We start from the raw sequence: 18349 nt of genomic DNA, 5'->3' as shown, positions 1-18349 counted from the left end.
TTTATGCCAATTTCGTGTTTAATCACTGTGTACAGCGATTTTACATCTGCTGTCACCATAATCCAAGTATTTTCCCACTGTACTTCATTAATTTTATTCAAAAAATCAAGCGTATCTTTCAAGTGGGAACGGTTTTTGAGTACAAGAGGCTGCAAAAAATAATCAATGTACTCAGAAAGGTTTGCAGTCACTGAGTTCACTCCTGATACAATTGGTCTTCCCGGTGGCCTCAATGGATCTTTGTGGATTTTTGGTAATACATAGACCACCGGGACGACTGGTTCTTCATTCATCAGAAATTTATATTCTCTCTCATCTATAGTGTTTACCTCTTTATGTGGTTCCAACATAACTTTTAATTTTTCTACAATTTTGTTCGTTGGGTCTGTTTTAAGTTTGGTGTAAGTTACTTCATCCTCCAACTGTCTATAAATCTCGGCTTCATAGGATGTTTTATCCATCAGGACGATACCTCCGCCTTTATCCGCCGGTTTTACAATCAAATCGGCGTTCTCCTGCAATGTCTTTAAGGCTTTCCTCTCCTTGAACGTCAGATTATTTTTGGTATTTTTTGATGGTAATTTCTTAATATCCTCATAAACCATTTCATAAAAGGTATCTAAATAATTTTCACCATAGTTACCAAACAGGAAATGACGTATCGGCATATGGAAGAAACAGGAAACCGGCCGGACGGGCGCCGCAATGATTCATGGGACTTGTAGTTTGATTGATGTATAGGAATCAGCTGCGCCCGCCGGCCGGCGATTGGACAGATTTAGTTTAAAATTAGGCTCCAGGACAGACGGACTTATCCTTTTCTGGACACACACCTTGAAAAAGACCCGATTGAGCGGGTAGAAACGCGTTGGTGGACGTGGGGTGACGGAGGCAGCTGACTGGACTAAGACCCGACGGGAGAACCATCTGCACATATGGTCTAAGGAACCCGGGCTATCCAATAGACTCCTATGCTGTCAGGATTATTCTATGCGAATAACCTTGCATCCTGCCGGTAATTGTTCATTTTTGCAGCCTCCAGAGGATTCCCCATTATTGCTGTCATTGTACCATTGCACTTGCACTTTCTGTGAATGATTGATGCTAGAAATTAAGTTTTTAAATATATTAAACTGTACTTCACCATATGGCAAATCTTTTTTAATTTCCTTACATGCACATGAGGAACAAATCCATCTACGTTAACGTGGAGGAGGAAAGATACTGGTGAACGTATCTAGTTTTATTTATTTTACACCGTGTGTAGCGCATTGTGATTCACTTTCTGTCACTTTTTGTTATATTAAAAAGTTGCAGAAAAAACCCCATAAAACTATATTCACCCAGGGAGAGGGAGATGATTTAAATCCCCCAGAAGGCCTAGCGTTCAGTATTGATTGTATTTATTTTTGCCATCTGCTGCCTTGCATTATTGATTGCAGCCTTTTTTTGTTTGTCTGTTTGAGTAACACAAGTGGTTGTCAGGGGGAAGGGGAATTTAGCAGCTTCAACCAGAAGTACAAGTTGGGCGGATAATGATGCAGGAATTTCAATGTGCTAAAAAAGTGTTCACTATGTACCCTCTGAATAAATCTGTTTGGATATGCGTCTTTTTCTGAGTCCAGCTTTCACCATGCCTGAGGTCCATCCTAATCTATATCCTGGAAGCACTACAGCTGGTGACAATGTAGGACTGGAAAGAAATGTTATAGGCTGTGTGTCAAAATGCCAGGAGCTGGGGTTTTTTGGTACTTTATCGGTCTCCATTTTATCTCTCTCGTTGGAGTGCAAAAAAAAAGTGGATGGAGGTAAAGTACCAGCCAACCAGCTCCTGTTTTTCAAAGACGGCCTGTAACATGACAGTTAGAAGCTGATTGGCTGGTACTTTATCTCTGTCCACTTTATCTCTCTCCAAGGCTTAGTACATAGGGGGTCATTCAGACCTGATCGCTCGCTAGTGTTTTTTGCAGCGCTGCGACCAGGTCAGAACTGCGCATGCACTGCAATGCGCAGGCGTGTCTCACGGGTACATAGCGGATCGTTGCTGTGCGATGGGTTTTACGAAGAATCCATTCGCACAGCCGATCGCAAAGAGATTGACAGGAAGAAGGCGTTTGTGGGTGGCAACTGACCGTTTTCAGGGAGTGGTTGGAAAAACACAGGCGTGTCCAAGCGTTTGCAGGGCGGGTGTCTGACGTCAATTCCGGCCCCGGACAGGCTGAAGCGATCGCAGCGGCTGAGTAAGTTCTGGGCAACTAAGAAATAGCACAAAGTTGTTTTTCTCTAACGTCCTAGTGGATGCTGGGAACTCCGTAAGGACCATGGGGAATAGCGGGCTCCGAAGGAGGCTGGGCACTCTAGAAAGATCTTAGACTACCTGGTGTGCACTGGCTCCTCCCACTATGACCCTCCTCCAAGCCCCAGTTAGATTTCGTGCCCGGCCGAGGTTGGATGCACACTAGGGGCTCTCCTGAGCTCTTAGAAAGTTATAGTCTTTGAATTTGTTCTTTTCAGTGAGACCTGCTGGCAACAGGCTCACTGCAGCGAGGGACTAAGGGGAGAAGAAGCGAACTCGCCTGCTTGCAGCCGGATTGGGCTTCTTAGGCTACTGGACACCATTAGCTCCAGAGGGATCGACCGCAGGCCCAGCCTTGATGTTCGGTCCCGGAGCCGCGCCGCCGTCCCCCTTACAGAGCCAGAAGCAAGAAGATGGTCCGGAAAATCGGCGGCATGAAGACTCAGTCTTCACCAAGGTAGCGCACAGCACTGCAGCTGTGCGCCATTGCTCCTCTCACACACTTCATACTCCGGTCACTGAGGGTGCAGGGCGCTGGGGGGGGGGCGCCCTGAGGCAGCAATAAAAACACCTTGGCTGGCAAAAATACCTCAATATATAGCCCCAGGGGCTATATATGAGGTAAATACCCCTGCCAGAAGTCCATAAAAAACGGGAGAATAGGCCGCGAAAAAGGGGCGGAGCCTATCTCCTCAGCACACTGGCGCCATTTTCCCTCACAGCTCCGTTGGAGGGAAGCTCCCTGGCTCTCCCCTGCAGTCTACAAGGGTTAAAAAAAGAGAGAGGGGGCACTAAATTTAGGCGCAGTATACATTATATATATATATAGATATAAAGCTATAGGGGACATAACTCAGTTAGTCCCTGCAGTATATAGCGCTCTGGTGTGTGCTGGCATACTCTCACTCTGTCCCCCCAAAGGGCTTTTGTGGGTCCTGTCCTCGTTTAGAGCATTCCCTGTGTGTCTGCGGTGTGTCGGTACGGCTGTGTCGACATGTTGAATGAGGAGGCTTATATGGTGACGGAACAGAGGCCGATATATGTGATGTCGCCCCCTGTGGGGCTGACACCAGAGTGGATAGAGAGGTAAAAGGTATTAACCGACAGTGTCAACTCCTTACATAAAAGGGTGGATGACGTAACAGCTGTGGGACAGCCGGCTTCGCAGCCCGCGCCTGCCCAGGCGTCTCAAAGGCCATCAGGGGCTCAAAAACGCCCGCTCTCTCAGATGGCAGACACAGATGTCGACACGGAGTCTGACTCCAGTGTCGACAAGGTGGAGACATATACACAATCCAATCCGTGACTTGATCCCGGCAATAAAAAATGTGTTATACATTTCTGACTTTAACCTCTATAAATGGGTTTTAGGTTTGGGGAGAAAAAACAGGCAGTGTTTTGTTCCCCCATCAGATGAATAAATGAAGTGTGTGAAAAGCGTGGGTTCCCCCGTTAAGAAACTGGTAATTTATAAAAAGTTACTGATGGCGTACCCTTTCCCGCCAGGAGGATAAGTTACGCTGGGAGATATCCCCTAGGGTGGATAAGGCGCTCACACGTTTGTCAAAAAAGGTGGCACTGCCGTCTTAGGATACGGCCACTTTAATAGGTACCTGTTGATAAAAAAAACAGGAGGCTATCCTGAAGTCTGTATTTACACACTCAGGTACTAGACTGAGACCTGCAGCGTGGTTGGTGACCCTGTCAAACAGGGATAATAGTTGGCAAACATAAAAACATATTAAAGACGTTGTCTTATATATGGGGGATGCACAGAGGGATATTTTGCCGGCTGGCATCCAAATAAAATGTAATGTCCATTCTGTCAGGAGGGTATTAGAGACCTGTCACTGGACAGGTGATGCTGACTTAAAAAGCGCAAAGAGAGCCTTATAAGGGTGAGGAATTATTTGGGGATGGTCTCTGGGACCTCGTATCCACAGCAACTGCTGGGAAGAAATAATTTTACCTCTGGTTTCCTCACAGAAAAAGGTACAGTCCTTTCGGCTTCAGAAAAGCAAGCGGGTCAAATGGCGCTTCCTTTCTGTACAGAGACAAGGGTAGAGGGAAAAAGCTGCACCAGTCAGCCTGTTCCCAGAATCAAGATTCTTCCCCCGCCTCCTGTGAGTACACACCATGACGCGGGTGCTCCACAGGTGTAGCCAGGTACGGTGGGGGGCCGCCTCAAAAATTTCAGCAATTAGTGGGCTCGCTCACAGGTGGATCCCTGTTTCTTCCAAGTAGTATTTCAGGGGTACAAGCTGGAATTAGAGATGTCTCCCCCCAGCCATTTCCTAAAATATGCCTTGCTGACAACTCCCTCAAGCAGGGAGGCTGTGCTAGAGGCAATTAATAAGCGGTATTCCCAGCAGGTAATACTCAAGGTGCCCCTACTTCAACAAGGACGGGGTTACTATTCCACACGGGTTGGGGTACCGAAACCGCATGGTTCGGTGTGACCCATTTTATATTTAAAATCCTTGAACATAAAAAAATTCAAGTTCAAGATGGAATCGCTCAGGGCGGTTATTGCAAGCCTGGACGAGGGGGATTACATGGTATCCCGGGACATCAAGGATGCTTTCCTGCATGTCCCCATTTACCATCCTCGCCAGGAGTACCTCAGATTTGTGGTACAGGATTACCATTACCAAGTCCAGACACTGCCGTTTGGACTGTACATGGCACCGAGGGTGTTTTATCAAGGTAATGGCTGAAATGATGATACTCCTTCAAAAAAAAAAAAAAAAAAAGGGAGTTGTAATTATCCCGTAATTGGACAATCTCGTTATAAGGGCGAGGTCCAAGGAGCAGTTGGTAGTCGGGGTAGCACTATTTTGGAAAGTGCTACAACAGCATAGGTGGATTCTAAACAGTCCAAAGTCACAGCTGGTTCCTATGACACGTCTACTGTTCCTGGGGATGGTTCTGGACATAAACCAGAAATAGTGTTTCTCCCGGAGGAGAAAGCCAAGGAGTTGTCATCTCTAGTCAGAGACCTCCTGAAACCAAAATAGGTAGCGGTGCATCATTGCACGCGAGTCCTGGGAAAAATGGTAGCTTCTTACGAAGCAATCCCATTAGGCAGGTTCCATACAAGAACTTTTCAGAGGGACCTGTTGGACAAGTGGTCCGGATCGCATCTTCCGATGCATAGGCTGATAACCCTGTCTCCAAGGACCAGGGTATCTCTACTGTGGTGGCTGCAGAGTGCCCATCTTCAAGAGGGACGCAGGTTCGGCATACAGGACTAGGTCCTAGTGACCATGGATTCCAGCCTTTGAGGCTGGGGGGCAGTCACATAGGGAAGAAACTTCCAGGGACTTTGGTCAAGTCAGGTTATTTCCCTACACATAAATATTCTGGATCTGAGGGCCATTTACAATGCCCTGAGGCCAGCAAGGCCTCTGCTTCAAAACCAGCCGGTACTGATCCAATCAGACAACATCACGGCAGTCGCCCATGTAATCAACAGGGCGGCACAAAAAGCAGGATGGCGATGGCAGAAGCCACAAGGATTCTCCGATAGGCGGAAAATCATGTGTTAGCACTGTCAGCAGTGTTCATTCCCGGAGTGGACAACTGGGAAGCAGATCTTCTCAACAGACACGACCTCCACCCGGGAGAATGGGGACTTCCTCCAGAAGTCTTCCAATAGGATTGTACACCATTGGGAAAGGCCACAGGTGGACATGATGGCGTCCCGCCTTAACAAAAAGCTATAAAAGATATTGCTCCAGGTCAAGGGACCCTCAGGCGATAGCTATGGACGCTCTGGTAACACCGTGGGTGTACCAGTCGGTTTAGGTGTTCTCCCCTCTGCCTCTCATACCAAAGGTACTGAGAATAATAAGAAGGCGAGGAGTAAGAACGATACTCGTGGATGGCCAAGAAGAGCTTGGTACCCAGAACTTTAAGAATTTATATCAGAGGACCCATGGCCTCTGCCACTCAGTCAGGACCTGCGGCAGCAGGGGCCCTGTCTGTTCCAAGACTTACCGCGGCTGCGTTTGACGGCATGGCGGTTGAACGCCGGATCCTGAAGGAAAAGGGTATTCCGGAGGAAGTAATTCCTACGCTTACTAAAGCCAGGAAAGAGGTTACAGCAACTCATTATCACCGCATATGGCGAAAATATGGTGCATGGTGTGAGGCCGAAAGGGCCCCAACAGAGGAATTTCAACTAGGTCGATTTCTGCATTTCCTGCAAGCAGGAGTGACTATGGGCCTTAAATTGGGTTCCATTAAGGTACAGATCTCGGCTCTGTCGATTTTCTTTCAAAAAAAGAACTAGCTTCAGTACCTGAAGTTCAGACATTTATAAAAGGAGTGCTGCATAGTCAGCCCCCGTTTGTGCCTCCTGTGGCACCTTGGGATCTCAACGTGGTGTTGAGTTTTCTTAAAATCACTTTGGTTTGAACCACTAAAAACCGTGGATCTGAAATATCTCACATGGAAGGTGGTTATGTTATTGGCCTTGGCTTCTGCCAGGCGAGTATCAGAATTGGCGGCTTTGTCTTGTAAAAGCCCTTATTTGATTTTCCATATGGATAGGGCAGAATTGAGGACTCGTCCCCAGTTTCTCCCTAAGGTGGTGTCAGCGTTTCACCTGAACCAGCCTATTGTGCCTGCGGCTACTAAGGATTTGGAGGACTCCAAGTTGCTAGACGTTGTCAGGGCCCTGAAAATATATGTTTCCAGGACGGCTGGAGTCAGAAAATCTGACTCGCTGTTTATCCTATATGCACCCAACAAGCTGGGTGCTCCTGCTTCTAAGCAGACTATTGCTCGTTGGATTTGTAGTACAATTCAGCTTGCACATACTGTGGCAGGCCTGCCACAGCCAAAATCTGTCAATGCCCATTCCACAAGGAAGGTGGGCTCATCTTGGGCGGCTGCCCGAGGGGTCTCGGCTTTACAACTTTGCCGAGCAGCTACTTGGTCAGGGGCAAACACGTTTGCAAAATTCTACAAATTTGATACCCTGGCTGAGGAGGACCTGGAGTTCTCTCATTCGGTGCTGCAGAGTCATCCGCACTCTCCCGCCCGTTTGGGAGCTTTGGTATAATCCCCATGGTCCTTACGGAGTTCCCAGCATCCACTAGGACGTTAGAGAAAATAAGAATTTACTCACCGGTAATTCTATTTCTCGTAGTCCGTAGTGGATGCTGGGCGCCCATCCCAAGTGCGGTTTATCTGCATTACTTGTACATAGTTATTGTTAACTAAATCGGGTTATTGTTGAGCCATCTGTTGAGAGGCTCTATTGTTTCATACTGTTAACTGTGTTTCATATCACGAGTTGTACGGTGTGATTGGTGTGGCTGGTATGAGTCTTACCCGGGATTCAAAATCCTTCCTTATTGTGTACGCTCGTCCGGGCACAGTACCTAACTGAGGCTTGGAGGAGGGTCATAGTGGGAGGAGCCAGTGCACACCAGGTAGTCTAAGATCTTTCTAGAGTGCCCAGCCTCCTTCGGAGCCCGCTATTCCCCATGGTCCTTACGGAGTTCCCAGCATCCACTACGGACTACGAGAAATAGAATTACCGGTGAGTAAATTCTTATTTTTTTTTTGTTTTTTACCGCTCGGCTGCACATGCGATCGCACACTTGCACAGCTAAAATACACTCCCCGGTGGGTGGCGACTTTGCGAACGCAGGTCTGCAAAAACCAGCGAGCGATCAGATCTGAATCACCCCCATAGACCCCTGCTTTTATTAGCAAGGATCATTTTGTATTCGAGTGCGTTCTTCCCAACTGTCCCGATTTTAATAGCAGGATAGCCACAGTTCTGGGGCTCTGTCGTGTCCCAGTTGGGACAGCTATGTTTATCATGAGAAAGTTGGGCGGTTTCTTTTGTTCAGAGTTGATCTGCATAGCAAGGTAACAGTGAGCTGCAATGAATGAGTATTTTGCTAAGAGTACAGTGCAGCTATGTGCCCGATCACGACATGGCTAATCCTCACCGTAATACGGCAGCAACTCCCTTTCCCAATTTGTGCAGATGACACGCTGGGGGGTATGTTCAAAATCTGTGCTGCTTAACTTTACCATACAATCCTCCAAGCATGCCAGAGATGCAGTTTTGCTGGCTCGCTGCTCATAATCCAGCCTGTGTGGAGGGTTGTACATGGGCAGATGGGTCCAGATCTGTGGGTTGTACATGGGCACCTGGGTCCAGATCTGTGGGCTTCTGTGTCTCCTGTGCGGTGCTGCATGTATGGTCAAATGTGAGCGTGTTCCAGCTGTCACCTTCCTATTTATGGCAGCTGCTCCGTGCATGTTGTTTTTTTCTTTTTCTTAAATCTACTATAGGAAGCACATTTGTACTAATTACTGGTTCACCTAAAGCCGGGTACACACTGAGCGATAGGTCGTCTGATCCGTCAGGTCGTACCGACATACCGCTCACATCAACGTATAGTGGGCAGTGTGTAGGTCCGATATGTGCGTGCCCGTGGTCGATAGCGACTTCGTCGGGTTTTATCGGCTCCAGTGTGTACCCATTGTAAGGCATCCATACAGGTGACTCACATTATTAATTTATTTCTTACTTTGTAGCGTGGACAAAAATTGTACATCACAAGTTTATTATGTAACAAAGAAAAGGCGATTGGTCAGAATTGCTAAGTCACCTAGAATGATGACACGGTGGTAAACTTCCGTCATTTATCTCTGGAACAGGTTCAGATACGTCCTTGGAATTTGAGTGACAGCGACTTTGTCATGGATGGGTCACAGCCGCTTGATCCCCGAAAAACTATATTCGTGGGAGGTGTCCCCAGACCCCTGAGAGCTGGTAAGAGGTTTAGAATTATTATTTATTTATTTTTAAGAAGTTACCAGATAAAATGGCTTTCTATGTGTCTGCAAAAACGACACTATCCTTTGGCTGACTTTCGCCTTAATGTATGATATAGAAGTTCATAAGTTAAGGCCTCTGCTGTATTATTGTGAGCAGTCTGTGATTTCCATAAAATCTGTAGGGTAAATGCTGAATAATGTACAGTTCAGTCTCTTATTTTCATTATACTTCTTTAATGTGTGTGTGAGTGAAAACCCTTTTTGTCTACCATGACCAGACCTGAGTAAAGCACCCATATCTGTCATTGCTGTGCACGGCCAGTCGGTAGAATGTATTAGTGATCTGTCGGCTTCCGCCCATTCATTCTCTAAACATAGACATTATGCAGTGTCTGACTAAGAGCTGCTGTATTGATGTATTAAATATTTGTTTATACAACTCTGATAATGAATGCTCTGACATTGGGTGAAAACACCGCCAAGGAAGCAGAATGTTTGTAAGTGAGATTACCATACATCAGGTATTATTTCTGTCATACCCTTTTCAGACAGAAAAGTCTGAAAGTCCCGGCATTTCAGTGCCGGGTCGTTTTGCCGGGACCTGCCAGACCCCCCTTTCACACAGACATGCAAATGACCGGCTCGAAAATTTCGACCCGGTAATTTGCAGATCAACACGGGTATTTTGTCTGTGTGAAAGGGTCAACCCGTGTCATAATTCCTGTGTCTCCGACCCTGGTAAATTCCTGGGTCGAAGTCCCGGGAATTACAACACGGGTTGACCCTTTCACACAGAAAAAGGACCAGCGTGTTTCATGAAATTACCGGGTGGAACTGCTTCACCTGGTAATTTCACTTTCTGTCTGAAAGGGGTATCACTATTGTTATTTGACTTCTAAAGAAACATTTTTAGAACGGCAGGGCCCTATGGGGATGTTCACATCAAGGTGGACCCACAGAACCTAAACCGTTTGCAAGTTTGAACCCCGTCAAAAGTGGAGCACCTTCCATTGTATGATATTAATAAGGTTCTTGTCCTTCCTCTAGTGGAACTGGCCATGATTATGGATCGTCTCTATGGAGGGGTGTGCTATGCGGGAATTGATACCGATCCAGAATTGAAGTACCCCAAAGGTGCTGGGCGAGTTGCATTTTCTAATCAGCAGAGTTACATTGCGGCCATCAGTGCTCGGTTTGTGCAGCTCCAGCATGGTGATATTGATAAAAGAGTAAGTATCCTTTTAGCTTTGTCATTTAGTGTATAGTAGAGTACAGGTAGCCAGTGCTGGGTATGTGTGACCTACACAGTGTGTACAATATTTCATAGCTCTCTATACATTTGTGGTTGACCACACTCTTGCTCAGAATCTGTCCTTGTGGGCTCTTTGCAATTATATTGTTGCGCTCAGCGGCTAATTCATTATTGAGAGGTGTTCCATTGGAACGCTCATTGTGACCATAACATCTTTCATTTTACCTCATGTTGCCCTTGGGGTTCTCAGGAACCTGAGCAATAATCCCTCAAAGAGCCATTAATCTCCTGCAACAACCCAGTAATGTCCATTAGTAATACTATAGCATGTACAGTATGTATTACACTACATCTGTCTAACTTCATATTTGTCTAATGTCCTTTTTGGAAAGGAAATCAAGATTGACACCTGCTTGATATCTGGTGCTGAGTAGGTCTCTAAGTGGTGTATTGAACCATCTAAAAAGTGGAGAAGTTGCATATAGCAACCAGGCAGCTTGACAAATACCTTGAAGGGATTTGTTTCGTTGGGAAAATTATCCAGTTATCCAGTCCCTGACAGGCATGATGCATCCCCACATTGGTTAACTTCAATAAGTTAATCACCTATGCAAGGCATGGCCAACCTGTGGCTCTCCAGCTGGTGTCCCAGCATACCCTCTCAGCGATCAGCTGCATTCTGGGAATTTTCTCAACAGCAGGAAAGCCACAGGTTGGCCTAGCCCGACCTACACTCATCGGCCATGAGATGTAGAATATTTCATTAAAGTAGCATTTTGGGACATATTTGTTTCAACTGTCTGTTTTATATTTTAAAATGCCTCTGTAATAAACACCCTTCATCATGTCATTCATGAAAACTAACTATAATGTATAGCTGGCCTGTTATAATACAATGCGTCATGCGAGGAAAAATGATAGAAGATTCCTATTGCCAATATTCTCTGAATCCCTTTTTGGACCAGCACTCGCTACTCTTTTCTGTCCCGTTTTTTAGTTCTGTTTTTATAAGAGTATGAACTGGCAGTTTTTTTTCATAGTTGACTTTTGTAAATAAAACGCATCGTACGAGGGGTGTGCAGCAAGTTTCCGGATGCACAAAAAGTATTGTATTTACAAACAAAGTGAAGATTACATTTTTTCAAAGTATTCGCCAGAGGAGTCTATGCAAATTTGCTTGCGCTCAAACCACTTTGTGAAGCAATCTGAAGCAGGGATGTCTTCTACATGCTATATGAAGGTCTCCACTGCAGCTTTCAGTTACTCAAAACAAGTCCCACACATCTTTCGCTTGATTTGTGGGAACAGGAAGAAGTTGCAGGGGGCCAAGTACAGTGGATGACAAAGCTCCTTGATGTATTTATGCGCCAGAAAGTCCACCACTTTCCTGGACTTGTGGGCAGGTGCATTCTTCTGATGGAGAAGGTCATCACGAATGAGTGTTCTTGGACGGCACCTGGAAATGTGTTGCAGCAGTCATTGGTTGGCATACCAGTCTCCAGTGACTGCTCTTCTGCACGAGTAGTACAGTAGCTACACGACCAGTCTTGGCCACAAAAACAGCCACCATCTGCTTGGCCATGCTGCGCTCATGTCTGAACTTCTGTGGTGGTGCACCTCCAACCGGGTTTCACTAGGCCGACTGTTTGGCCTCAGCGTTTAAACTAGATCTAGGTTTCATCGCCACTGATAATCTTCCAGACAGAGGTTGAGTGACCACCATCAAACCTGGCCCACCTCCTTCTCTAAATGGGCCACGGTTACCCTAGAATCCACCTCAACTACGTCCCATATCATCAGTGTTGTCTTTTGTGATGACAGACACAGGTTGGTCACAGCGCTCCTAGTCTACCAGGAATTTCTACCCCATGCAGAAATTCTGCAAGCCACTTGAACACAGTGGTTCGGAGAGGTGCTTCCTCACCAAAAGCAGCTTGCCGTCAGTGAAAACCCTCCTGCTGTAGCAGGCCACTCTTGTAATCGTAGAAGATCATGGCTCTCCAGTGGCCTCTGTTGAGCTCCATAATGAGTCTGTGAAGGAAGTGAACAAGATGACTTCTTTGGTGTGCAGTGCTGCTCATATATGGTTCTGTGCCCTGAAATTTCACAAGAACTTTAGTCATAGATTCCAAATAACAACCAGACAGTCAGATTGTGTCTACTCTACCCATGCACTGCACATCCATAAACTTATTGCACTCCCCTCGTGTTTGAGTTTTCTTTTAATAGTTTTCGCTAGCAATCAATTAAAACTTACAAATGCCATCACTCCTCCGGTTAAGATGCAGGAACGATTACAGGCTGTCACATTTCTTCCTCTGGCTAGGGAACATGCAGCATCAGGCCCAGCTGATGGCTAGATAGGCCCCCCTACACCACAGTGCCACCAAGTGGCCATAATATTATAAAGCCAGAATACGTTTTATTAAAAGTAGCAGTATCTGCAAAACATGTTTTCAAAATAAACTTTAAAGCAAAATTATCATAGACCATTGATGTAGGTTTGTTTTCCAATATTTCCTAAAATCATTTATATGAACATGCAGAATACATTAAAGGGAGTGATTTCAGCTCAGCCAGTTAGACAGGGTGTGCTGTTCCATAACTGAATATTGCAGCCTTTGCAAACCAAAGAGGTGTGTTAGAAAACTGCACTGCAACTGGTTCTTATTTGCCTGCTCTCCTGGAAGTTGCAGAAGAGACTCACGATTTTTCGGGTTGTCTCCCACATCCCCCAGAAGTATTGCCAGATTTCCTAGTGAAGGGGGCAAGATGGCAAGATAATACCTGGAATTGTGGGGCCGGGATGTAGTTACATTGCCAGCAGTCGGGATCCCGGCAGTCAGGAAACAGACCATGCCACTAGCCGGAATCCCGGCTCACAGGGGCTATTCACACTAGTGGGTGTCCACGACACCCATAGACTTTCTAGTGATCGCCCCACTGCCGGCATACTGACAGCCGGGATGCCATTGTCTGTACACTGACAGCCGGCATCACGACAGTCTGTAATACATACTGATCCCATTGGGCCATATGGAGACGGTGAGGTGAAATTTAAATGAGAGCCCGGCCCTTCCTGTCCCCAAAATGGCAAGCAACGTCTTCTCTCCGAGCTTCCCCCAGAGAGGAGTACCAAAAAGTAGGCAAGTGTGAACTGGCTACGCGTGCAGCCGAACATTGCATCACATCATATTGCCAGTAACTGAATTCCTCCTGTATAGTTTGATAGGCAGCCGTATTATAATGTGTATAACCTAGTCTACCTCACTCAGATAGTGAGGCATAAAAAGGATTAATAACAAGCAGAGTGTGACCCTCTAGCCTTATATTTGGTCGATCTTTCTCTTATCTGTCACCAGGAAACCGTTTGGTTTGGGGTTTGTTTTGTCACCGCAGTTTATTGGGACCTTGGTTATACTGGCTTGCTGAGTCACGCACTGCATAACTGTTCAAATTCTGTCTGTTCTCTGATTACAGGTAGAGGTGAAACCATACGTGCTGGATGACCAGATGTGCGACGAATGCCAGGGAGCCCGCTGCAGTGGAAAATTTGCTCCGTTCTTCTGTGCCAACGTCACTTGCCTGCAGTATTACTGCGAGTTCTGCTGGGCGAACATCCACTCTCGCGCCGGTCGAGAGTTCCACAAGCCACTGGTGAAGGAAGGAGCAGACCGGCCTCGTCAGATCCACTTCCGCTGGAACTAAGAATTGCTTATCTACCACTCACTGAGAGATGGGTGCATGCGGCTTACTGTGTTTAAAAATACTGACATGCAGAAGAAATAAGTGCATTCTTCTGCTTTTCACCCCAGCCCTCTATCCGTGCATCTGTATCAGCAGCCAAAACACTAAAAGCCTCGTGTTTTCACCAAAACCCCACATCTCAGGCTTATTGATTATTTTGTTATATTTTTCATGTTAAAATATTTTTTTTATATATATATATTTTTTCCCAAGTTCTTTTTTTTTTTTAAATTTTATATATGTAATGCTGAAATTAGATATGGGAATGTTCTGCATAGGGGCAACACAGTCTGCTGCTATATATATAGATCTATAAGGATGAAGTGTGCACTTATTTCTAGACATGAATTTTTAAATTAAAGATCAGCCCCAGTTATTTACCAAAGGTAGCAATTAATAGTGAAAATGGAAAATGTCTGCTACTAAAAAGATTATTTTTATTGTTGCTATTTTAAGTGTGTATGTAAATTAAAAATAAATATAGGGTTGATTTTTTTTTTTTGCTCTCCATTTTGACTTGCAAGAAATAATACCTCAAGATAATCTGATTTTTATTAGCTATTTTTAAACATTTTTAATCATAAGCTGTATTAGCTTTGCTGCTATATAGGTGTTGTGTGTAATGCCACCTATTTATACAGGATTAAAAAGTTTTCAAAATCTGCATTGCAGAATAATGCAGGCAGCACAATATGGCCGGAACTGCCATAGTTTTAGAATGTGAAATATGCATGTTTACCTACCTGTCTACACCATATGCATGCACTAGAACTATTAACTAACCACAGATACGGTATTGCAAGGTACAGTAGCATGAGCTAAATTTACAAATTTTGTAGCAAAAAAATAAATAACAAACATATTTGCATGAATTGTGACTCAAGTAAAACAAATGTCCTTTAATGTGTACAATATGAAAATTTGTTTTAGATTAGTAAGTGCAGCCATTTTGTGTCCTGGTTAGTCGTGGACTTCAATTTACAAGGATTGGATGTGATACTGTAATCCCCGTGCAATAGTTGTGATGTGTGGTTCTGACTCTTGTGATGTGAAGTAGCATAGAAAAAAAAATATTAAATTGTATTAAAAGTTTTTGCGTAGCTTCCCCTGCCCAATTTAAAATGTCATGGTTTAAAACTTTCTATAAAAACCAAAGATGGCCAGCACATTTAATCAGTCACCAAATGTATAACTCAAATGCTATTTAGGTGTGCAAATTAGTAAGAAATAATATTACTATTAATAATAAAATGCTTAATGCTTTAGAGTAAAATTAAAGTCAAAATGGAGATGGTATAATGCAGGCGGCTAGTTGCATAACAATTCCCCGCTACCTTCAAGACAACAGTGATACGTGGCTAAAACTTTATTTTGAAATTGGTTTCCTCTGCACACTTTTTTTTTAACGTTTATTTTTTTATATAATTTGATTAAGGCTGCTAAATGACCGCACATTTTTTATTATATATTTATTTTAAGAAGCCAACAGTAAAGAATAAAAGTTTTGGCTAGGAAAAATATATTAAACATCTATAAAAAAAATATTTCAATACCAGTAAGCCATGAGGTTATGCAACTAGCCCACAACAAATATTTCAGTATAATTTTTTTTTAAAAATTGGAATATTTTCACTCCACAAGTATACCAATTTAATGCAGAAAGAATCAAGACAAAAATGGGTTTTTTCGGTACAACCCATGGGACAATCTTCTGTGTATGAAAATTGCGTTCTTACCGGTTGTCAACAGCGTGCTTTTTTTGTACTGTACGATATGTGACTTGTCTCACCTTGATGTTTCAATGTGGTTGTAGTTCACGTTTTAAATGTTTGAAATTGTTACTGTTCTAAAGAGTGCTTCTTTCTAATTTATTTATGTACCCTTACCTGTTCCTTAAACAGACCTGTCATGTTCCCTTGGTCTTCATATTATTAATAGTATTTTATCGACCGTAACCCTCCCCTCCTAACTCCAAAACAATTCTGACTTTGTTATGCACTATATTTTTTTATCTCTAAGAGAAATCTTTGACAGTCAGCTGTTTTGAAATGCGCTTGTTTTAATTAACATCTCTTTTTGCAATACCTCAATTTTTGGGATTTCTAAGAAGAAGAAAAAAAATAATCTCGCCATTAATCTTATTAAACTAATAAATTGGAGAGGCGCATCTGCTCAAGTGAGACAACAAAATTCAATTTAAAATTGTTGGGAAAATATCCCTTTCTACCAAATATTTAGAGAAAATATTTGGAATATGAAATGGAAAATATTCTAAATGGGGATTGGCAGAAAGTCATTTTATTGTCATTTCACTTCTGTGTGGAGCAGTTAATGCTGCTTCAAGTTCTAATCCTGCTTTTTGTGTGTGTACTTGTGTGTAGTAAATTCTTATTTTCTAATTGTTGAACACTGTATTGGATTTTTTATAAATCATATTTATTTTACTATTTTTGTAGAAGATTGCTAGTTGATTTTGATTGTATTTTTATATTTTTAAAGCTTCACTTTTGCTCCCCCAATGTGCATATTGCTGCCCAAGTATATGACTATGGAGGAAAAAAAAATTAAAATCCACACTTTTTGTTAAGAAGGAAACATTTAGCATTTATATATTTGTGTATGGACAACACTTGATATTGTATCCCTGACGCATCTGGCTGCACAATGCCTCTCCTCAAAGATGCTAGAAAACTTGAATATAACACATTTTGGAAGGCTGATTAACCTCGATTCTGTGTTGTGATGTGCAATACTGTTTCTAATATTTGTATAAAAAAAAACAGTGTAAACCTTTTTAATGCAAATTTATTTTTTTCATTGCATATTTTGCAGATTTTATCCACAGTGTCATTTTTTACTGTCAGAAAAGATACCCCTTTTGTCATTGCAACTATTTTTTAAAATCCAGAAATCTTTGTACTGATGTAAATGATTGTAGTTATTTTGGATAGTGTTTTGCTAACAAAAGGAGAGACTTTTTTCATGCATATTTCTATTTTGTTGGTTTTTTGTGTTTTTTTTTTTCGTTTTTGTTTTTTAGAAGTAATATTCTTGTCATTAATATCATTTTGTATTTTTATGTGGGAAAAATATAATTTTATGACGCTAATTGCTAAAGTTTTATTTTATTTTGAATTATTTTTGGAGCTGAGATCTTTATACTATTAAAGCAACTAGTTTCTAATTCAGAGTTTCTGTATAGAATGGCACAAGTGGCTTACGGAGTGTTTGGATTGTAATTATTAAAGGTTCTTTGATATGCAAATTTAGTTGATTTATATTTTTTGGGTATTCTGTATAATTAAGAGCCCACGCTTAAGGACACTAGGTGATTGCCTTCAGCTTGAACTTTTTATTTTTTTGAGATAGTTTAGTTAAAATTTTACTGTTATCTTCCAGGTGTCTAAATCTCCAGTCTGTCTGTTGTACTGGTAATTTAACTCTGTAATGAAATAGTTTGCTGCCAACTATTTATATTAAGTAATTTTTAAATATTTGTAATATTGTTGACTGACTAATAAACTTAAGTTATTGGCATGTCTTCTTTTATTGACTCGTTAATGTTTATTATGTATGCAGAGAATCCAACATTCTCCTATTTGTTACCAACATTGCACACCATTTGCTTCTGAAAACTTTGGACGCACCAATTATTTTTATAGGGAGTACCCAACTTAACCAGACCTCCAACATTGAGCTGTTTTGCCAGGTCCTATATTCTCAACTCCTGAAATTAACTCAAAAATGCTCTTCTCATCAATGAATTAGTCAAATACAGGTAACAGCAACTGTAAACCAATTGGGAAGCTCAAGAGCAGATCATTTTGTACCTGTGGAGGGGGTCATGTTGGAGGATCTTCTTAACATGTTTTAGTGTAGAGTATGGTGGCCAATCCCGGGATTGGGATCAGCGGGATCTCGGGATTCAATAAATCCCAGGGATTTCGGGATTAGCCAGTCCACTTTTTTTTTTTTTTTTCAGTGCCGGGTATCGTTGAACCTCTTCAGCAGGCACAAATGCTGCCTGGCTCCCTCCTCACGGCTCTCCCTGCCCCCGGCTGTGCGTACTGTGCAGCATGACATGTCAGAGGTCACGCTGTGCAGTCTGGTGCCAGCCACCCACGCCGCTTGGACCGCACATCGCCGCCTGCAGCCAGTGAACCCTCCTGTCTAGGATTGTGAGTATTGGTGTGGGCTGGACGGGTCCGGGGAAATCACTGAAGATATCAATTTTAGAATCTTCAACC

General features: G+C 43.3%; 1 protein-coding gene across 6 annotated transcripts in view; it reads left to right on the top strand.

Moving 5' to 3' along the window:
* The window catches only part of CPEB2 (cytoplasmic polyadenylation element binding protein 2), a 155167-nt gene extending 137528 nt beyond the window's left edge, over positions 1-17639 (top strand). For all 6 annotated transcript variants that reach the window (XM_063922832.1, XM_063922824.1, XM_063922842.1 and 3 more), the window contains 3 exons: positions 8984-9098; positions 10151-10332; positions 13836-17639. In XM_063922832.1, coding sequence (XP_063778902.1) covers positions 8984-9098; positions 10151-10332; positions 13836-14063 — 525 coding nt within the window. In that variant the 3' untranslated portion in view covers positions 14064-17639. The remainder of the gene's footprint in view (positions 1-8983; positions 9099-10150; positions 10333-13835) is intronic.
* Positions 17640-18349: the final 710 nt, after the last annotated feature.

This window comes from Pseudophryne corroboree, chromosome 1, assembly GCF_028390025.1.
Source record: "Pseudophryne corroboree isolate aPseCor3 chromosome 1, aPseCor3.hap2, whole genome shotgun sequence".
In the NCBI taxonomy this organism is placed as follows: domain Eukaryota; kingdom Metazoa; phylum Chordata; class Amphibia; order Anura; family Myobatrachidae; genus Pseudophryne; species Pseudophryne corroboree.
This window is presented reverse-complemented; position numbering and strand designations above follow the sequence as displayed.